General features: G+C 39.1%; 2 protein-coding genes across 2 annotated transcripts; both read left to right on the forward strand.

Moving 5' to 3' along the window:
* Positions 1-1143: 1143 nt before the first annotated feature.
* LOC103129059 (olfactory receptor 1361-like) lies at positions 1144-2076 on the forward strand. Its single transcript, XM_007540019.1, has one exon. The coding sequence runs from the start codon at positions 1144-1146 to the stop codon at positions 2074-2076; it is 933 nt and encodes a 310-aa protein (XP_007540081.1).
* Positions 2077-16546: 14470 nt separating this feature from the next.
* LOC103129011 (olfactory receptor 1Q1) lies at positions 16547-17491 on the forward strand. Its single transcript, XM_007539953.1, has one exon. It carries the CDS (start codon positions 16547-16549, stop codon positions 17489-17491), a length of 945 nt encoding a protein of 314 aa, XP_007540015.1.
* Positions 17492-17839: the final 348 nt, after the last annotated feature.

A 17839-nucleotide genomic window follows, 5' to 3' on the forward strand; every position in this document is an offset into this window, starting at 1 on the left:
TACCTCTTGAGTAATTTCTTAGATTGCACCTATCAATACTACCATTGTAATGTGCACAACTCAAATTCTAATTTTACCAAAACAGGATAGACTAAACCACAGTTATTTTATTTATTTTTTATCTATTTATTTGTTATTTGATAGGACACAAAGAAGTTGAGAATAGAAGGGAAGTTAGGCAGAAAAAGACACCTGCAGCACTCATTCACCATTTGTGAAGTTTTTCCCCTGTAAGTGGAGACTGGGGGCTTGAACCTGGGTCTGTGTGCATGGTAATGTGTACACTCAGCTGGGTTATTGTTGGGGCTAGTGCTGGCAGTACGAATCCACACCTGGTGGCCATAGTTTCCATTTTATTCTATAGGACAGAAAGAAATTGAGAGGGGAGGGAGGATAGAGAGAGGGAGAGAGAAAGAGACACCTACAGACTTGCTTCACTTCTTGTAAAGCTTCCCCACTTTAGGTAGGTGGGGAGTGGGGGCTTGAACTCGTGTTCTTAAGCAGAGTACTATGTGTGCTTACGCAGTGAACCACTGCCCAACCCCCATACATAATTATTTTGTATAGTAGTAAACACAGACATTTATTTACATATGCTTTTCCCAAGCCACTTTTTATTTGTAAGTAATACACATTAGTAGTTAATACGATTAATAGTGGTTTACAATATTGTAAGATTATAGGGTTTTTTATTTTAATTTTTTAATTTATTTATAAAAAGGAAACATTGACAAAACCATAGGATAAGAGGGGTACAACTCCATACAATTCCCACCACCCCAACTCTGGATTCCATCCCCTTCCTTGATAGCTTTCCTATTCTTTAACCCTCTGGGAGTACGGACCCAAAGTCATTTTTGGAGGCAGAAGGTGGAAGGTCTGGCTTCTGTAGTTGCTTCCCCACTGAACATGGGCATTGACAGGTCAATCCATACTCCCAGCCTGCCTCTCTCTTTCCCTAGGGAGGTGGGGCTCTGGGGAAGCAGAGCTCCAGGACACATTGATGGGGTTGTCTGTCCAGAAAAGTCTGGTTGACACACATAATTATTTTTAAACAAGAGTTCAGAGTACTTTCAGCATAGATTATTTCACTTTTCTGTCATTAACATCACAATAAAATTTATTTCATACAGAATTATAGACATGGAAAGAAGAAACCAGACCAGAATCTATGAATTTCTTCTCATGGGTCTCTCTGAGCATCCAGAACAGCAATCTCTCTTCTTTGGGTTCTTCTTGGGAATGTACCTAACCACTGTGATGGGAAATCTGCTCATCATCCTGGCTGTTGCCTCTGACTCACGCCTCCATACCCCCATGTACCTCTTTCTGACCAATCTGTCCTTGTCTGACATTGGGTTTATCTCTACAGTAATTCCCAAGATGCTTGGTAATATTGGTTCAGGAAGTAAACTGATTTCTTATGGTGGGTGCCTGACACAACTCTATTTCTTCGGCCTATTTGCAGATCTGGACAATTTTCTCCTGGCTGTGATGGCACTTGACCGTTATGTGGCCATCAGCCACCCCCTCCATTATGCCATGACCATGAACTCCCAACGTTGTGTTCTACTGGTGACTGGCTCATGGGTGATCACTACATTTCACGCTCTACTGCATACTCTTCTAGTGATCAATCTTTCCTTCTGCGGCCCCAATATCATCCCCCATTTCTTCTGTGATCTTGTCCCACTCCTGAAGTTGGCCTGCTCCAGTACTTATATCAATGACCTGATGCTCATCCTTGTAGCAGGAACATTGCTTGTAGGACCATTTGTCTGCATCCTTACATCTTACTTTTACATTGCTTTGGCTATCCTGAAAATTGATTCCCCAAAGGGTAAGCAAAAGGCCTTCTCCAACTGCACCTCCCACCTTTCTGTGGTTTCTCTATTCTACAGCACAGCTATTGGGGTCTATTTATGCCCTCCATCCTCCTCCTCAGGTGGGAAAGACAGAGTCTTCTCAGTAATGTACACAGTCGTGACCCCCATGCTGAATCCTTTCATCTACAGCCTGAGAAATAGGGATATGAAGGGGGCACTAGGGAAATTACTCAGAATAAAAACATTGTAACACTTTCTAAAGACATTCAAATGTTAGTCCAAAACTCTTATCTAAGAGTTAAAAATTGTTTAGGGGGAGATGGCTGAAGGACTCTGAACTCCAATTCCATTAAGACCCAAAGAGGGAAGGGGAATAAAAAAGGACATTCAAAAGTAGTCATATGCATCAGTGTGACTTAGAAAGAGAAGTCAGAACCACAGAAAAAAAAAATGGGCAAATATATGTAAGTGTAGTTATAAAAATAAGTCTGTGACCTTGAGATAACTATTTCATTTTCCACTGAAGGGACACAGAACTTGAGTGGTGGGAACTGTGTGGAACCTGTTATATTATAATTTTGTAAATAAATTCTAAATCACTAATAAACAATTGGGAGAAATTTGGTGTGTTGAGAGTTCAACCATTATACTGTCTCTGAATCTGAAACATTTCTTGTTCTCATACTTACATTATGTAATACAGATTACATCTCAGGACAGGAAGGGGCTCAGTGATTTCAACAAACTCTAATATCTTTATGATATGTCCATAATCAGAAAACTCAGTTTCTTCAGCCCCTGTGGACAACAGTCTGGAGTTACCTCAGAACATTAGACATGGACCTACCCTACAACCATCAATCCTTCTCCTAGGGATCTAACAAAAACAAAATTGCCTATCCAAAGAGATCTATGTACATTTATGTTCATAACAATACTATTTGCAATAGCCCAAAGTTAGCAGCAACCCAGATACCCAATGACAGATGAATGGTGAAGAAAGTTGTGGTACATATACACAATGAAATATTACTTAGCTATTAAAAATTATTAAATCTGGAGTAGGGCACCAAAGTAAAAACCCTGGGGTGAAGGTAAGGGTAGACATTCGGCTTCCCAGGGTGGTGGGGTGGGGGGTGGTATGGGACACAGTCTTTTGGTGGTGGGAATGGTGTTTATGTACACTTCTATTAATTTATAGTCATATAAATCACTAATTAAAATGAGACGGGAAAATTTGATTGTATGTCTCAAATTTTTAAAGCACAGACTGAGTCTTTGTAATACATAGTCTGAGTCTTGGATATGTTTACTCTCTCAAAAGCCTAAACCGGGGAGAACAGAAGCAACCGGTGGCACAGCTATATACAAGATATTGGGTATTATACAGCAAATCCTAACAAAGGGACTCTTCAAAGTTAACCCAATTGTCAAATAATGTGATGATAACAATAGCTATCCATTATCTTCTTGAACACACAAGACAGCAGGAACCTCACATTTCCACTATAGAGCCTATATTAACCCCAGTCCTGGAACCTCAGGGTGGGGCCCACTTTCCCGCATGCTTCTCTCAATTCATATCAAATAATATTGCATCCGCCGAACACAACCTAATCAACACAATGAGTACCACCTCAGCATGCTTCACTTCAAACTGTGTCCAGAGACTTCAGGTGTGGAATGACAAACTCCAGCTTCATTACTCGAGTGAGACCTTTCCTTTCAGAATATTCTCTAATTCCATTCCAGGTGGCTCACTTCCTAACAAAGTCCCAAAACCTACATATAGACCAGGTCCCCTGAGATAGAGCATATGGTCACATGTATCCATAAACTAGGGTAAAATATATACCTGAAAGCAAAAGTACACAATAGTCTGCAGTGAGTACCCCCCAACACTTCCTCTCCACTATTCCAAGCTTTAGGTCCATGATTGTTCAACAATTTGTTTGGCTTTATATGTTAACTCTCTTTACAGCCACCAGGTTCCAGATGCCAGCATAATGCCGAACAGACATCCTTGGACAGACGACCCCACCAATGTGTCCTGGAGCTCCGCTTCCCCAGAGACCCACCCTACTAGGGAAAGAGAGAGGCAAACTGGGAGTATGGATCGACCAGTCAACACCCATATTCAGTGGGGAAGCAATTACAGAAGCCAGACCTTCCACCTTCTGCAACCCACAGTGACCTTAGGTCCATACTCCCAGAGGGATAAAGAATAGGAAAGCTATCAAGGGAGGGGGTAGGATGTGGAGATTGGGTGGTGGGAATTGTGTGTAGTTGTACCCCTCCTATCCTATGGTTCTGTTAATGTCTCCCTTTTTAAAAAAATAGAAAAAAAAAAAGAAGTCATAGGAGATAACTTTGGTGCTAGTTTTTCCAAAGCATATTTCTGCAGTCTCACATAGATACTATATTTAAGTATGTAGAATATTAATATTTTGCATATATGTTTTGTATAATCTACTTATAATTGGACCTTATTTGAATATGTTTATTTAAAAGGTTTTTGTAGATATACAAAATATAAATGTACAATATAAAAAAATGATTAAATCATCTCCTTTGCCTTGTCTTGGATAGAACTTGAAGGACTTATGTTAAGTGAGATCAGCTGGAAGGAGAAAGATGAATACTAGATTATATGATTTACAGGTGGAACTTAAGAAAAAAGAAATAAAACTGAGTCTTCTTGTCCATGCCACATAAAGTATGAACACACACTTTTATGGGTTTCAAAAATATTAAATAGTTGATAAGATTAAATCAAAGTGTTTATAGTGATGCCTCACACATAGGAGAGACTCAAAAATAATTGTTCTTTGGTTGTTTTTCTTCATAAAGTCATTCTTGGCATTGTAGTTCTTGTCAACTCTACCCTCCACAGCTGACTAATCAGAGTCAGTGAATTTAATCACATGCTTTTCAGTGATTGTCACTTTTTCATGATAGTAATAGGATTTTCAAAGTTAATCCGAACAAATCCTATCCATAGCATTTAGCTGAATAAATATAGAAATTAGTGAATAAGTGAATGGATTCTATTTGGAATGTTAATTTATTCAAATTAAAAAGTCATTTGAATTTGTAATTATTTGCTGTGATTTATCACAAGTCAAACATCTCAGTATCTATCATATGTTTCAAAATTTGTGTTTCTATCAAGTAGTTTCTCCTTTCTCCCCCATAAAATTAACTACTATTCTGATATTTTACACCGGGGGCCAGGCAGTGGTGCACCTGGCTAGGCGCACACATTACAGTGCACAAGGACCAGGGTTCAAGTCCCTAGTCCCCAGCCTCAGGGGGAAAACTTCATAAATGGTGAAATAGGGGTGCAGATAGATGTCTCTCTGTCTTTCTTCCTCTCTATCTCCCCCTGCTCTCTAAATTTCTCTCTGTCTCTATCCAACAGTAAATAAAACAAACTTAAAAAGGAGAAAATTTTTTTTAAAAAGGGGAGCATTCCCAAAGCCATCTGACTATTAGAGACACAAAACACTTATGAATGGAATGTAACATCTGATATCATATATTAATTAGTTTCTTGGCTTCCCTTTTTTTAATTTACTACCTATAAATCTATGCCTAAATACTATCTCTTAATTTTTTACATTTTAATTTTTCCAACTTCACTGATATAATCAGCATATGACATTGTGTAATTTAAGGTCTAGAGTATGATAAATTGATAAATGTACTTATTATGAAATTATTACCAGGGAGTCGGGCAGTAGCACAAAGGACTGGAGTAAGGATCCCTGTTCGAACTCCCGGCTCCCCACCTGCATGGGAGTCCCTTCACAAGCGGTGAAGCAGGTCTGCAGGTGTCTATCTTTCTCTCCCCCTCTCTGTCTTCCCCTCCTTTCTTGATTTCTCTTTGTCCTATCCAACAACGAACGACATCAACAACAACAATAACTACAACAATAAAACAAGGGCAACAAAAGGGAATAGATAAATATTTAAAAAAAGAAATTATTACCAAACAAAATTATTTAATATACTCATAACACACACAGTTATAATGTGTGTGTGTGTGTTGAAACTTAAGATCTATATACTCTTAGCAACTTTAAAGTACACAACACATTGTTGTTAACTATAGTCACAGTGCTGACACTTATTCCCCAGAATGTTCACCTTATAAAGGTAAAAGTATGCATGTTTTAAAAATACTGTTTTACACAGTTGTTTTCTCAGGCTTACAGTTTCACAGTTCTCACAAAATATATCAGCACAACTCACCCACTACCAAAGTACTGCCTCCCTCCACCACAGGGCATTGAGATCCTCTCATGTTTAGCCCCTCCTTCTCCAATAACCCCAGACATGCAGACACAAGCCAAGGTCTTATTTATGCTCCTCTTGTCTGTTCCATTATTCTGTCTCCTAAATTCCACATATGAATGAGATCATTTGGTATTTGTCTTTCTTTCTGATTTATTGCACTTAACCGGAGCCTCAACAGTTCCACCCATATTACAACAAAAGGCAAGTTTTTTTTTCCATTAAAGCTGAGTAATATTCCATAGTATACCTATACATCAACTTTCTGATCCACTCATCTGGAGAGAGAGAGAGAGAGAGAAACCACAGCACCACTTCACTTTTCCTGGAGTTGCCCCTCTGTATGGCATTCCCATGTGAGCCATCTCCTCACCTTCTTCTCACTTGCTAAGGAAATTAATGAAAAAGGACAGAACATTGAATGAAAATAAAATGTTCATCAAATCTGGATATTAATATCAGTCTTGGGTATTATAAATGAGCTGTAATGAATATAGGTGTGCGTATTGTCTTCTCAAATAAGTTTTAAGTTCTTTAAATAGCTAAGAAAGAAACTGGAGATGTGCCTTTTGACCAATCTCTCCCCATTTCACCCTCCACCTCCAGTCCCTGTGTTATGAGAAATGGCATATTATTCCTTCTCCAATATGACATTTTGTTTACTCATTCACTTCTCAACAGACACCTAAGCTTCTTCTGTATCTGGGCTATCCTGAATAATATTGCAGTGAACAAACGGGTACTCATATAGTAACTGTGAGAATTAAATGGCATAAAATTATTTGAGTGTTTTAAGCAGAATGCCTGACACATAGCAATCAGCTGAAGTGACTTTGGTGATGTTATCACTGTTAATGTGTGCATTCAATGAGCTATCCATGTGAGTTTTAGATATTTTATATATTTTATTTATTATTTTTATTTAATAGAACAGAAAGAAATTCAGATGGGAAGGGGTTAGAGAGAGATAGAGATAGAGAAAGAGAGAGATTTATAGCACTGCTTCACTGATTGATCTTGAAACTTCACTCCTGCGCATGGGGACCAATGGCTTTAACCTGGGTCCTTGAACATGGTGCACTCTACCCTGTGCAGCACCACCTGAACCCTGAAGTTTTAGAGTTTTAAGATTTAACTGACATGAGTGCTAATAAAAAATGCCTCATTACAAAATATAACGTTATTTTGGCATGGCTGTAGGTGAGAGATAAACTTTACTAAAATAAGCCTACTAGCTATCTACCAAATGGAGACCCCAAATCTTCATCTGCAATATTCCAACCTTTGGGTTCATGATTAGTCAACAATTTGTCTGGCTTTATATGTTAACTCTTTTTTCAGCCACCAGGTTCCAGATGCTACCATGATGCCAAACAGACATCCCTGAACAGACAACCCCACCAATGTGTCTTAGAGCCCTGCTTCCCCAGAGCCCCACCCCACTAGGGAAAGAGAGAGGCAGTCTGGGAGTATGGATCGACCAGTCAACGCCCATGTTCAGCGGGGAAGCAATTACAGAAGCCAGACCTTCTACTTTCTGCATCCCATAATGACCCTGGGCCCATATTCCCAGAGGGTTAAAGAATAGGTAAGCTATCAGGGGAGGGGATGGGCTACGGAGTTCTGATGGTGGGAATTGTGTGGAGCTGTACCCCTCTTATCCTATGGTTTTTGTCAGTGTTTCCTTTTTATGAATTAAAAAAAAAGAAAGAAAAGAAATAAATACCTCATTTTATTTTTTTTCTCCCTCATTTTTTCTTTGCCACCAGCACATAGTGGGGCTTCATGTCTGCATGATTCCTCTACTCTTAGCAAAATTTTTAAATTTGGGTTTTGTTTTAGATAGTAAGTGAAGGGAGAAAGAAAGAGATACAGACCACAGCCCCACTTCACTTCTCCTGAAGTTGCCCCTCTGTATGGTGCTCCCATGTGAGCCATCTCCTCCCCCTCATTTCACTTTCTAAAGAAATTGGTGATTGTGTTCCCCAAAAGGACAGAACACTGAATAAAGATAAAATGTTCATCAAATCTGGATATTAATGTCAGTTATAAAGCTTTATATAAGATCAAGAAAGAAAACTTAAGATATTTTTTAAAATTTTGGGCCAAAGAGATACACAGTGGTTGTGTACTAAACTCAAAAGACTAAAAACCTCAAAGGACTGAAATTCAAACTCTGGCACTATCATATGCGAGAGCAAAGCAGTATTCTGGTCTCTCTTTTACATAAAAACTAAAATTAATAAATCATTTACATTCTATTGAGGTAATGTTGGTTTATAGACTATTTCAGAGGTACATTATCTCACTTCTTCCTGATATATTTTTTTAATTTTTTTATAAAAAGGAAACATTGACAAAATCATAGGATAAGAGGGGTACAACTCCACACAATTCCCACCACCAGAACTCCATATCCCCTCCCCTGATAGCTTTCCTATTCTTTATCCCTTTTGGAGTATGGACTCAGGGTCATTATGAAATGCAGAAGGTGGAAGGTCTGGCTTCTGTAATTGCTTCCCCACTGAACATGGTCACTGGCAGGTCAGTCAGCACTCCCAGCCTGCCTCTCTCTTTCCCTGGTTGGGCAGGGCTTTGGAGAAGCAGAGTATATTTTAATTATATTCCAAAGGGCCTGTGGCTATACTAGCTTTTTTGTCTGATTGTTTATTTGTTTGTTTGTTTGTTTGTTTTTCCCTGAGCCTTAAATTTGATATACAGGTGGATCCAAGTTATTGTCTGGGGAGATGATATCATGGCTGGTAAAAGGACCAGAAAGCCGGATTAGGGAAGAGAGTAGATCCCAAATATAAGAAAGGGGGATAAGTATTGTTGACTGTAAACCCCATTGACTTGATGTGATCTGGGGCCCATATTCAGCTTAAGAGCCTATGTGACCTCTGCATCCCTGTAGATCTGAGCTCACATTCTGTGGTCATGAGTAGGAACGTTCCAAGCTGCCCAGATTTTAGGACCCATCTTCCTTGGGTGGAGCATAGAGTATGCTGTCCAGCCTCCCTTTGGAACATTCTCTAATGGAATTAGAGAATCCTATGAAAGGAAAGGTTTCACCCAAGTAATTAGGTTGACATTCCATGTCTGATGTCTCTGGACACAGTCTAACGTGAAGCATGCTGAGGTGGTACTCATTGTGTTGATTATGTTGGGACCAGCAGATGCAATATCATTTGGTATGAATTGAGAGAAGCATGCAGGAAAATGAGCCCCACCCTAGAGGTTCTAGGATTGGGGAAATACAGGCTCTATAGAAGAATCAGGAGGTTCCTACTGTCTTAGGTTTTAAGAAGGCAATAGATAGTTATTGCTATAATCATATTATTTGGCAATTGGGTTAACTTTGAAAAATCTCTTTGTTAGGACTTATTGTATCATACACAACATCATCATAATGTATGTCCTTTGACATTATTTGTACATAGCTGTGCCATCAGTTGCTTCTGTTCTCCCTGGTCTAAGCTTTTTAGAGAGTCAACATATCAAAGACTCAGCCGATGTTCTGTGCATTAAAAAGTTTGAGACAGTCAATCAATTTTTCCTCTCTCATATTAATTAATTAGTGATTTATATGACTACAATTAATAGGAGTGTACATAAACACCATTCCCACCACCAAAAGACTGTGTCCCATCCCATCCTTCTCCCTTCGCTGATAGAGTATTACCACAGCATGCCCACCAAAAAAGTACCAATAACCGGGAGCTGGGCATAGTAATCACACATGGCAGAAAGCACATAGACCGGCATCAGAATCCCAGTTCAAGCCCTCGGCTCCCCACCTGCGGGGGGTGAGGTCGCATCACAAGCAGTAAAGTCTGTCTGCAGGTGTCTGTCTTTCTCTCTCCCTCTCTCTATCTAACAACAAAGACAGCAATAACAACACCAATAATAACATCAAGGTGATGGGTAGCAAAAGAGAAAAAAAAAATTTTTTAAGTACCAATAACCTTCTAACAAAGCTTATCAGACCCTCTCTACCCTTACAACACCCCTTTCCCTTCTTCCTTTTTGGTGATTTCAGTTCTGAAGTTAGAATCTAAGGGCTCATTTTCCCCTGACTTTTTTTCTCTTATATCCCATATACAAGTGAGATGTACTGGTATTTGTTCTTTTCTTTCTGAGTTATTTATCTTAGTTATTTAAAATCCTCTCTAGTTGTTCTGATGATGTTGCAAAGGGGAAAGTGTCATCCTTTATCTCAGGTTTATATATGTGTGCGTGTGTGTGTGTGTGTGTGTGTATGTGTGTGTGTGTGTGTGTGTGTGTGTGCTTTTTAATCATTTTAGAGTGAACTCCTTGGTTTACAGTACAGTTATTGACTCATGGGTAAAATTTCTCATCACCCTGATATCAAAACTTAATCTATTCATCAGTTACTGAGTATTTTAGTTGATTTCATGTCTTGGCTACTGTAAACAGCAATGCAATGAATTCAGGCGTACACATATCTTTTTAGACAGGTGTTTTTATGTATTGGAGCCTATATAAATGGCTGACACAGTAGATCACACATACTACCATGTGTGAGAACCCCAGTTCAAGCACACATGACCACATGTGAGTGCCTGTGGGGGGGAGTTATTCAGGAGTGTTGATGTAGTGCTGCAGTGTCTTAACTTTGTGTTTCTCTCTCTCTGTCTCACACTATCTAGAGGAAAGGGGGGAAATAGCTTCTAAAAGTGGTGGAGTTATGCAGACCCTGAGCTCCAGTGATAATCCCAGTGACCAAAACCAATATATATTATATAAATATATATAAAACAAATATATATATATATGTATATATGTATATATATTCCTTAACTGCAATGTTGTTAGGGTATATCTTAAATGTTCTTACCCAAAGAACAAAAATAGTAACTGTGTGGTTGTATATATTTCTCAATATATAAAAATGTGTGGTCATTACGTTATACACCTGAAACCAGTATGATGTTGTAAGTCAATCATATAACAGCTGAAAAATAAGGGTCTTGGGAGTCAGGCAGTAGTGCAGTGGGTTAAGCGTACGTGGCACAAAGTGCAAGGACCGGCATAAGGATCCTGGTTAGAGCTCCCAGCTCCTCAACTGCAGGGGAGTCACATCACAGGTGGTGAAGCAGGTCTGCAGGTGTCTATCTTTCTCTCCCCCTCTCTGTCTTCCCCTCCTCTCTCCATTTCTCTCTGTCCCTATCCAACAACAATGACATCAGTAACAACAATAACAATAATAACTACAACAACAACGAAAAACAACAGGGGCAACAAAAGAGAAAATAAATAAATATTAAAAAAAGAAAAAGAAGGGTCTATAGCATTACATAAATAGTAAACAAAAATCTACTCCAACTGTGCCTTGGATATCTAAGTTCTGTGAATTTTTTTTTCAGAGACAAATTCTAGAGCAAATTCAGAACCCTGTGTCCAGACTGATTTCCCAAGTCCTGGCCACCTTCCTGAGATCAACTGAGCTACCAAGCAACAGTTAGTCACTAACACTCATATCAGAAGCACCACTCATGGGCCCCAATCCCCAGAGATAGCAACAAATTTGGACAGTGACTCACTTGAGACACTGCTAGCAAGAACCACCACACTCATGCAGAAGCACATGATAAAACCTCTCCGCACTCTTTCCAGGCATGCTTTCTTGTCCTTAAAACACCTCCTTCAGCCACTCACTCCCTGAGGCCTTCTGTTTTTCTGTCCTCGGGAACTCCCTCTGTATTTGCTGAATGAATTGTTCCTTGCTGCTGTCAAAACAAAACATGATGACATCTGGAGCCTGAGGGAGCACTGGAGAGCCAAGCTCAGTCCATCCCAATTCAAATGGAAATCCACAGTAAGTATCTGTCTTTAGCTACACGCAGCAGTTTCTGAATACCACCAGCAATTCCTGTACAGTCTCCAAGTCATTTCCAGAGTGATAACTATTTTTCTCAACTTGGTCCTTTGTACAATATCATGCTTATTGTGAAATGTGTCTTCATCTATATTTTTTTAACTTTTATTTTCATTACCTTTATTTATTTATTTATTGGATAGAGACAGCCAGAAATCGAGAGGGAAGGGAAAGAGAGAGAGAGAGAGAGAGACTTGTAGAACTGCTTCACCTTCTGTAAAGCTTTCCCCCGTGAGTGGGGGCTTGAAAGTCGGGTCCTTGCACACTGTGGCATCTGCGCTCAACCAGGTGCACCAGCACCCTGAAATGTGTCTTTGATTCAGTCTTCTTCTCTCCTTTTCACTTTTCCTTTTCTATATGCCATCCTTAGAAATATTATGCCGGGAGTCTGGCGGTAGCACAGTGGGTTAAGCGCACGTGGAGCAAAGCTCAAGGACCAGAGGAAGGGTCCCGGTTCTAGCCCCTGGCTCCCCACCTGCAGGGGAGTCACTTCACAGGCTGTGAAGCAAGTCTGCAGGTGTTTATCTTTCTCTCCCCCTCTCTGTCTTCCCCTCATATATCCATTTCTCTCTGTCTTATCCAACAACATCAACAATAAAACAAGGGCAACAAAAGGAAATAAATATTTAAAAAAAAGAAAAGAAATATTATGCCTTCCTGGTCTCTCCCCATTCTCCATATTTAATCGTAACTACAAAAAAAAAAAAAAAAAGGAAGAAGAAATAATTTACAAAGCCAAGAGTGGTTCCTTTGAAGAGAATCTTCCTGAGTCAAAAAAAAAAAAAATTGGAATTCCAAAGAAATTAAATCAGTTGAGGATATATAAATAATCAAGGTTGGAAAATCCAAAATTACAATAATATTATTTCAACACTATGTATTCAATCTGGAAAAGAAGTAAGTAGTATAATTTTGATTTTCCTTGAGCATGCTAGTTTTTTAAGTGCTTAACTGGTAAAATTCCAATATTATCTATCTCATGAATGTCTACTTTGCTCTTTCTTACCAAAACACTCCAACTTTTCTTCACACTTCTGTGAACTAGTTATCAAACTCAGAGAATAAATAGAATATAACACAAAAGCCTCACAGACTTATAAAGGTCACTTTGGAATGAGAGGTGACTCAGTTATCAGAGACATGTGTGGATCCATCTGAAAGACATAATGGGGACATATTCTGAGATAAGACTTGAAAATTCATACAGAAAATTAAAGCAAGTAACTTCTATCTCAGAAAAGAACTTTTACATTACTGAACCTTTGTGTTCCTATTTTCTCCTTTAAAAAAATTAATTCTATGAATTCAATAGAGGTGCATGAAGAAACAAAGGTCCCTAAAAATAAAGTAGTTTTACCAAGATATCAGAGAAATTTTTCATGGAAGGGGGCTGAGTGGTGGCTCACGTGGTTGAGCACATGTGTTACAATGTGCAAGGACCCAGGCTCAAGCCCCCCAGTCCCCACCTGCAGGGGAAAAGCTTTGTGAGTGGCGAAGCAGTGTTTCAGGTGTCTCTCTGTCTCTTTCCCTCTAAATCATTTCTGGCTGTCTCTATCCAGTAAATAAATAAAGGTAATTTTAAAAAAGAAAGAAAAAGGAAAAGTCATGTGGTAATTAAAGAATGAAAGGAAGAAAGAAAAATTAAAAAAGAAAAAAGAAAGTCATGACATAGAAAAGAAGAGGAAAATTTTCATGGAAGTCTAGGAAGCAAAACAAAAATCTGGATTCAGATCCATTTCCTCACATCACACTGCTATTTCATTATCTGCATTCTTTCATAGAGCAAGATTCTTCTCTAGCTATCACTCAACTGGATTTTGCCATCAAAGGGATGATGTGCTGGCATGCTGCACTGTGAACAAATTTTGTCAGCTACAAGGAAGATAAAGAGAAATCTGAGATTCCAAGCAGTTCACTCTCCAATCACTTCTGGGTTTCTCTCTGATTTTATGGACAGCTTTGTTATAGGGCCTGTATGCTAACCATCAAGTAGAATTTTGTTCCTTAGAATGTATTCCCTAAAAACTGACAAGAGATACCTCATGTTTCCTAAATTATAAAGTGAGGCCCACCTGAGTATATTTATAGAGTTCAAATACAAAGACAGGCTAAGGAAACCCAGTGTAGGAAGAAAATGAAGCATGAGTGCCCAGGGATGGAGAGATAGGTCACAAGGTAGGTTGGGGGTTGCCATGTGCAGAGCCCAAGCTAGAGCTTCAACACCTGGAGTGCTATGGAACAGGGGAAGCTCTGGTACTGCCATCTCTCTCTCTCAATCTCTCTCTCTCTATCTCTCTCTCTTTATTTCTCTCTCTCCCTCTCTGTCTCTCTCTCCCTCTATCCCTCTGTCTCTCTCCCTCTGTCTCTCTCTCACTCTCTCTCTGTGTCTCTCTTTCTGAAAGCGGCCCCAAGAGCAGTTAAACTGTGCTTCAATAAGGCACTTAGAAAGAAAGGAAGAAAGAAAGAGAGACAAGGAAAGAAAGAAAGAAAGAAAGAAAGAAAGAAAGAAAGAAAGGAAGGAAGGAAGGAAGGAAGGAAGGAAGGAAGAAAGAAAGAAAGAAAGAAAGAAAGAAAGAAAGAAAGAAAGAAAGAAAGAAAGAGAAAAGAAGAGCAAGGAGTCAAAGGAAAGGAAGGGGAGCATGTGTGTCAGACTGGTAAGGTGGGCACAGAAAGAACATTGCTTTTAGGTTAGCAAGAACTGTATCAAACCAGACATCAATTCTACGCTGTTACCCTGAAGAAGTTAATTCATCCCTCTGGTCCTCAATTTTTTTTCACTTTTGTTGCCCTTATCATTGTTGTTGTTGTTATTGTTGTTACTGCTGCTGTTGTTGGATAGGACAGAGAGAAATCGAGAGACAGATGGAAGACAGTGAGGGGGAGAGAAAGATAAATACTTGCAGACCTGCTTCACCACTTGTGAAGCGACTCCCCTGCAGGTGAGGTGCGGGGGGCTCGAACTGAGATCTTTAAGCCACCACCTGTCCCCCTGGTATTCAATTTTATGATCATGAAATGAGAATAAAAAAATCTGCACTCTAGTTCTAGAACAAGGTAGCATAGTGGGAAAGGAAGAAAAAGGAAAAATAATGAGTATTGCTTATCACTAACAAGGCAGAATCTGTAGAATAGCCTATTTTACAAATTGGTTGTTACTGTTATAGATGTAGGAACTTGTTACTTATCTGAATAAATGAGTATTAATAGAATGTTGATACAGTAGTGTCACTTATACCTTGAACACTGTTCAAGTAGTATGACAGAATACACATTATATATTACCAAAAATATTTTAATGATGTGCTGACAATTATAACAGTTTTTGTTTTCTGAGACTGGTGCCAGCACTACAAATTCACTGCTTCTGGTGGAAATTTTAAAAACCTTTGATATAAAAATAGACTCAATAGCCAATCTTTAAGGTAATTCACTTTCTTGATCTTTCAAATCCTTCCTTTGACTCCTTTGAGGGTTCTATGTGTTGAACTTTTATATGCAAGAATATTTAGGATAGGTAAAAATATGTTTCTTTTGTTAAAGAGAAACAGCATAACATCTAAGGTGAAATCTTGATAAGTGATTTTAGAAAGATTATGGTCACTGAGATTTTGAGAACAGATTCTCCTGAAATTGGACTTTTGTATTCTTTGGGAAGTTTTTGGTTACCACAAGGGAATATAGTATTCAAAACAGAAGTTTTTGAACCAAATGACTTGTGAAATCCCTTTTATCAGGTAGATTGCCTAGTTATTAAACCAACAATCAGGTATTATCAAGAATTAGATGATGTAATTTTTATTAGCAGGGCCATGCTAATATAATACAAATAGCATATCTTTAGGATCATATAAACATAATTTCATGTTCAGAGGTTGCCTTTAATATGAGTTTATACTTGCAATACTTCCTCAGTTTTATAATTTGTAAAACTGAAATAATAAAAACACAGTTGTGTCATGGGGTTATTGTGCGAATTAAATATAGCAAAATCTCTGGTTCAAGAGGCACATTTTAAAAAATTTTAGCTATGGTAATGGTGATATTAGTGATAATGAAAGAGCCATATTTCACTACCTTAGAAAATAATTAAGTGGGAGGGAGGATAGCATAATGTCTGTGCAAAAAGACATTCATGCCTGAAACCCCAAAGTTCAACCCCAGCACCATCATAAGCTAGAGCTGACTAGTGCTCAGATTGAACAAAAAGAAAGAAAGAAAAGAAAAAAGAATTAAGCACTTGATCCCTTTAGCAACACTATATAGTCTACATTGGAGAAAAAAAAAGTGAGTATGCAGTCTATAAAAATAGGGTTTTTTTTTCCTCACCTGCAGAAAAGAAACAGAGTAGCACTGCAGGTGTCTCTCCCTGTTTGACTCCTTCTCTATCTCTATCTCACCCTCTATCAAAAGAGAACAATGAAATAAATATCCTCCAGGAGCAGTGGAGGCATACAGGCACCAAGTAGCAGTGATAACTGTGGTATTAAAATAACAATAATAATTAGTTTTATTCATAGGGCAACAGATGGACAATACCAGCTGGACTCGTGTATCCCATTTTGTTCTCATGGGCATGTCTACCCAACCAGAAGAACAGATCCCACTCTTCATACTTTTTCTTCTCATGTACACAATCAATATTTCTGGTAACTTTGCCATCACCACACTGATTATCTCTACTCCACGCCTCCACACTCCCATGTACATCTTCCTCAGTAACCTGGCCTTGGTTGACATCTGTTTCACATCCACCACAGTCCCCAAGATGCTGCAGAATATTTTCTCCTCTACGAAGACAATTTCCTACATGGGATGCTTAGCCCAGACTTACTTTTTCATTTGCTTTGCAGCCATGGAAAACTTCCTCCTGGCTGTAATGGCCTATGACAGATACATTGCCATCTGCCATCCTTTTCGCTATCCTCTGATCCTAACCAGAATGCTCTGTCTGCAGATGATGGCTATGTGCCATGTCCTCTCCCATCTTCATGCCCTGCTGCACACCTCGCTCATGGGCCGGCTGATCTTCTGTGCAGATAACAGGATCCCCCATTTTTTCTGTGACCTCTACCCTCTGATGAAGATTTCCTGCTCCAGCACCCACCTCAACACTCTGGTGATTCACACAGAGGGTGTTATTGTCATCAATGGAGCTCTGGCCTTCATCATGATTTCCTATGCTTGCATCATCTCAGTGGTCTTCCACAGTCCCTCAGCCAAGGGCAAATGGAAAGCATTTTCTACCTGTGGTTCCCACCTCACCGTGGTGTCCATATTCTATGGAACCCTCACATGGGTCTACTTCTGGCCCCTTACTAGTTATTCAGTGACCAGGGGTCGCATCTTGACAGTCATGTACACTGTAGTGACTCCCATGCTGAACCCTTTCATTTATAGTCTGAGGAATGAAGATATCAAGGGAGCCTTCAGAAAACGGATGAGAAGAATTTGTACTTCATTCTTTAAATAGAAGCCCAAAACACACTTCCAGATTTTACCTATGTTTCTGGTGGAATAGTTTTTTCTTCACATATCCACTTCCTTTAGAACTTCCCCAAATATTTAAATTAGGTACAGATCATGGATTTTCCTAAGATAGATTGTACTGAAATATCTCTTAAACCCAGAGCTCAAGAAACAAAATAAAGGGGCCAAGTGGTGGTACACCTAATTGAGCACAGACATTACAGTATGCAAGTAACCAGTTTTAAGAAGTCTCTGGTCCCTGTTTGCAGTGGGGACATTTCATAAGCAGGTATATTCTTTTGTCTCTCTATCTCTCCCTTTCTACATCCCCCCTCTCCACCTCTCTCTGCCT

The sequence above is a fragment of the Erinaceus europaeus genome, chromosome 10 (assembly GCF_950295315.1).
Source record: "Erinaceus europaeus chromosome 10, mEriEur2.1, whole genome shotgun sequence".
NCBI lineage: Eukaryota > Metazoa > Chordata > Mammalia > Eulipotyphla > Erinaceidae > Erinaceus > Erinaceus europaeus.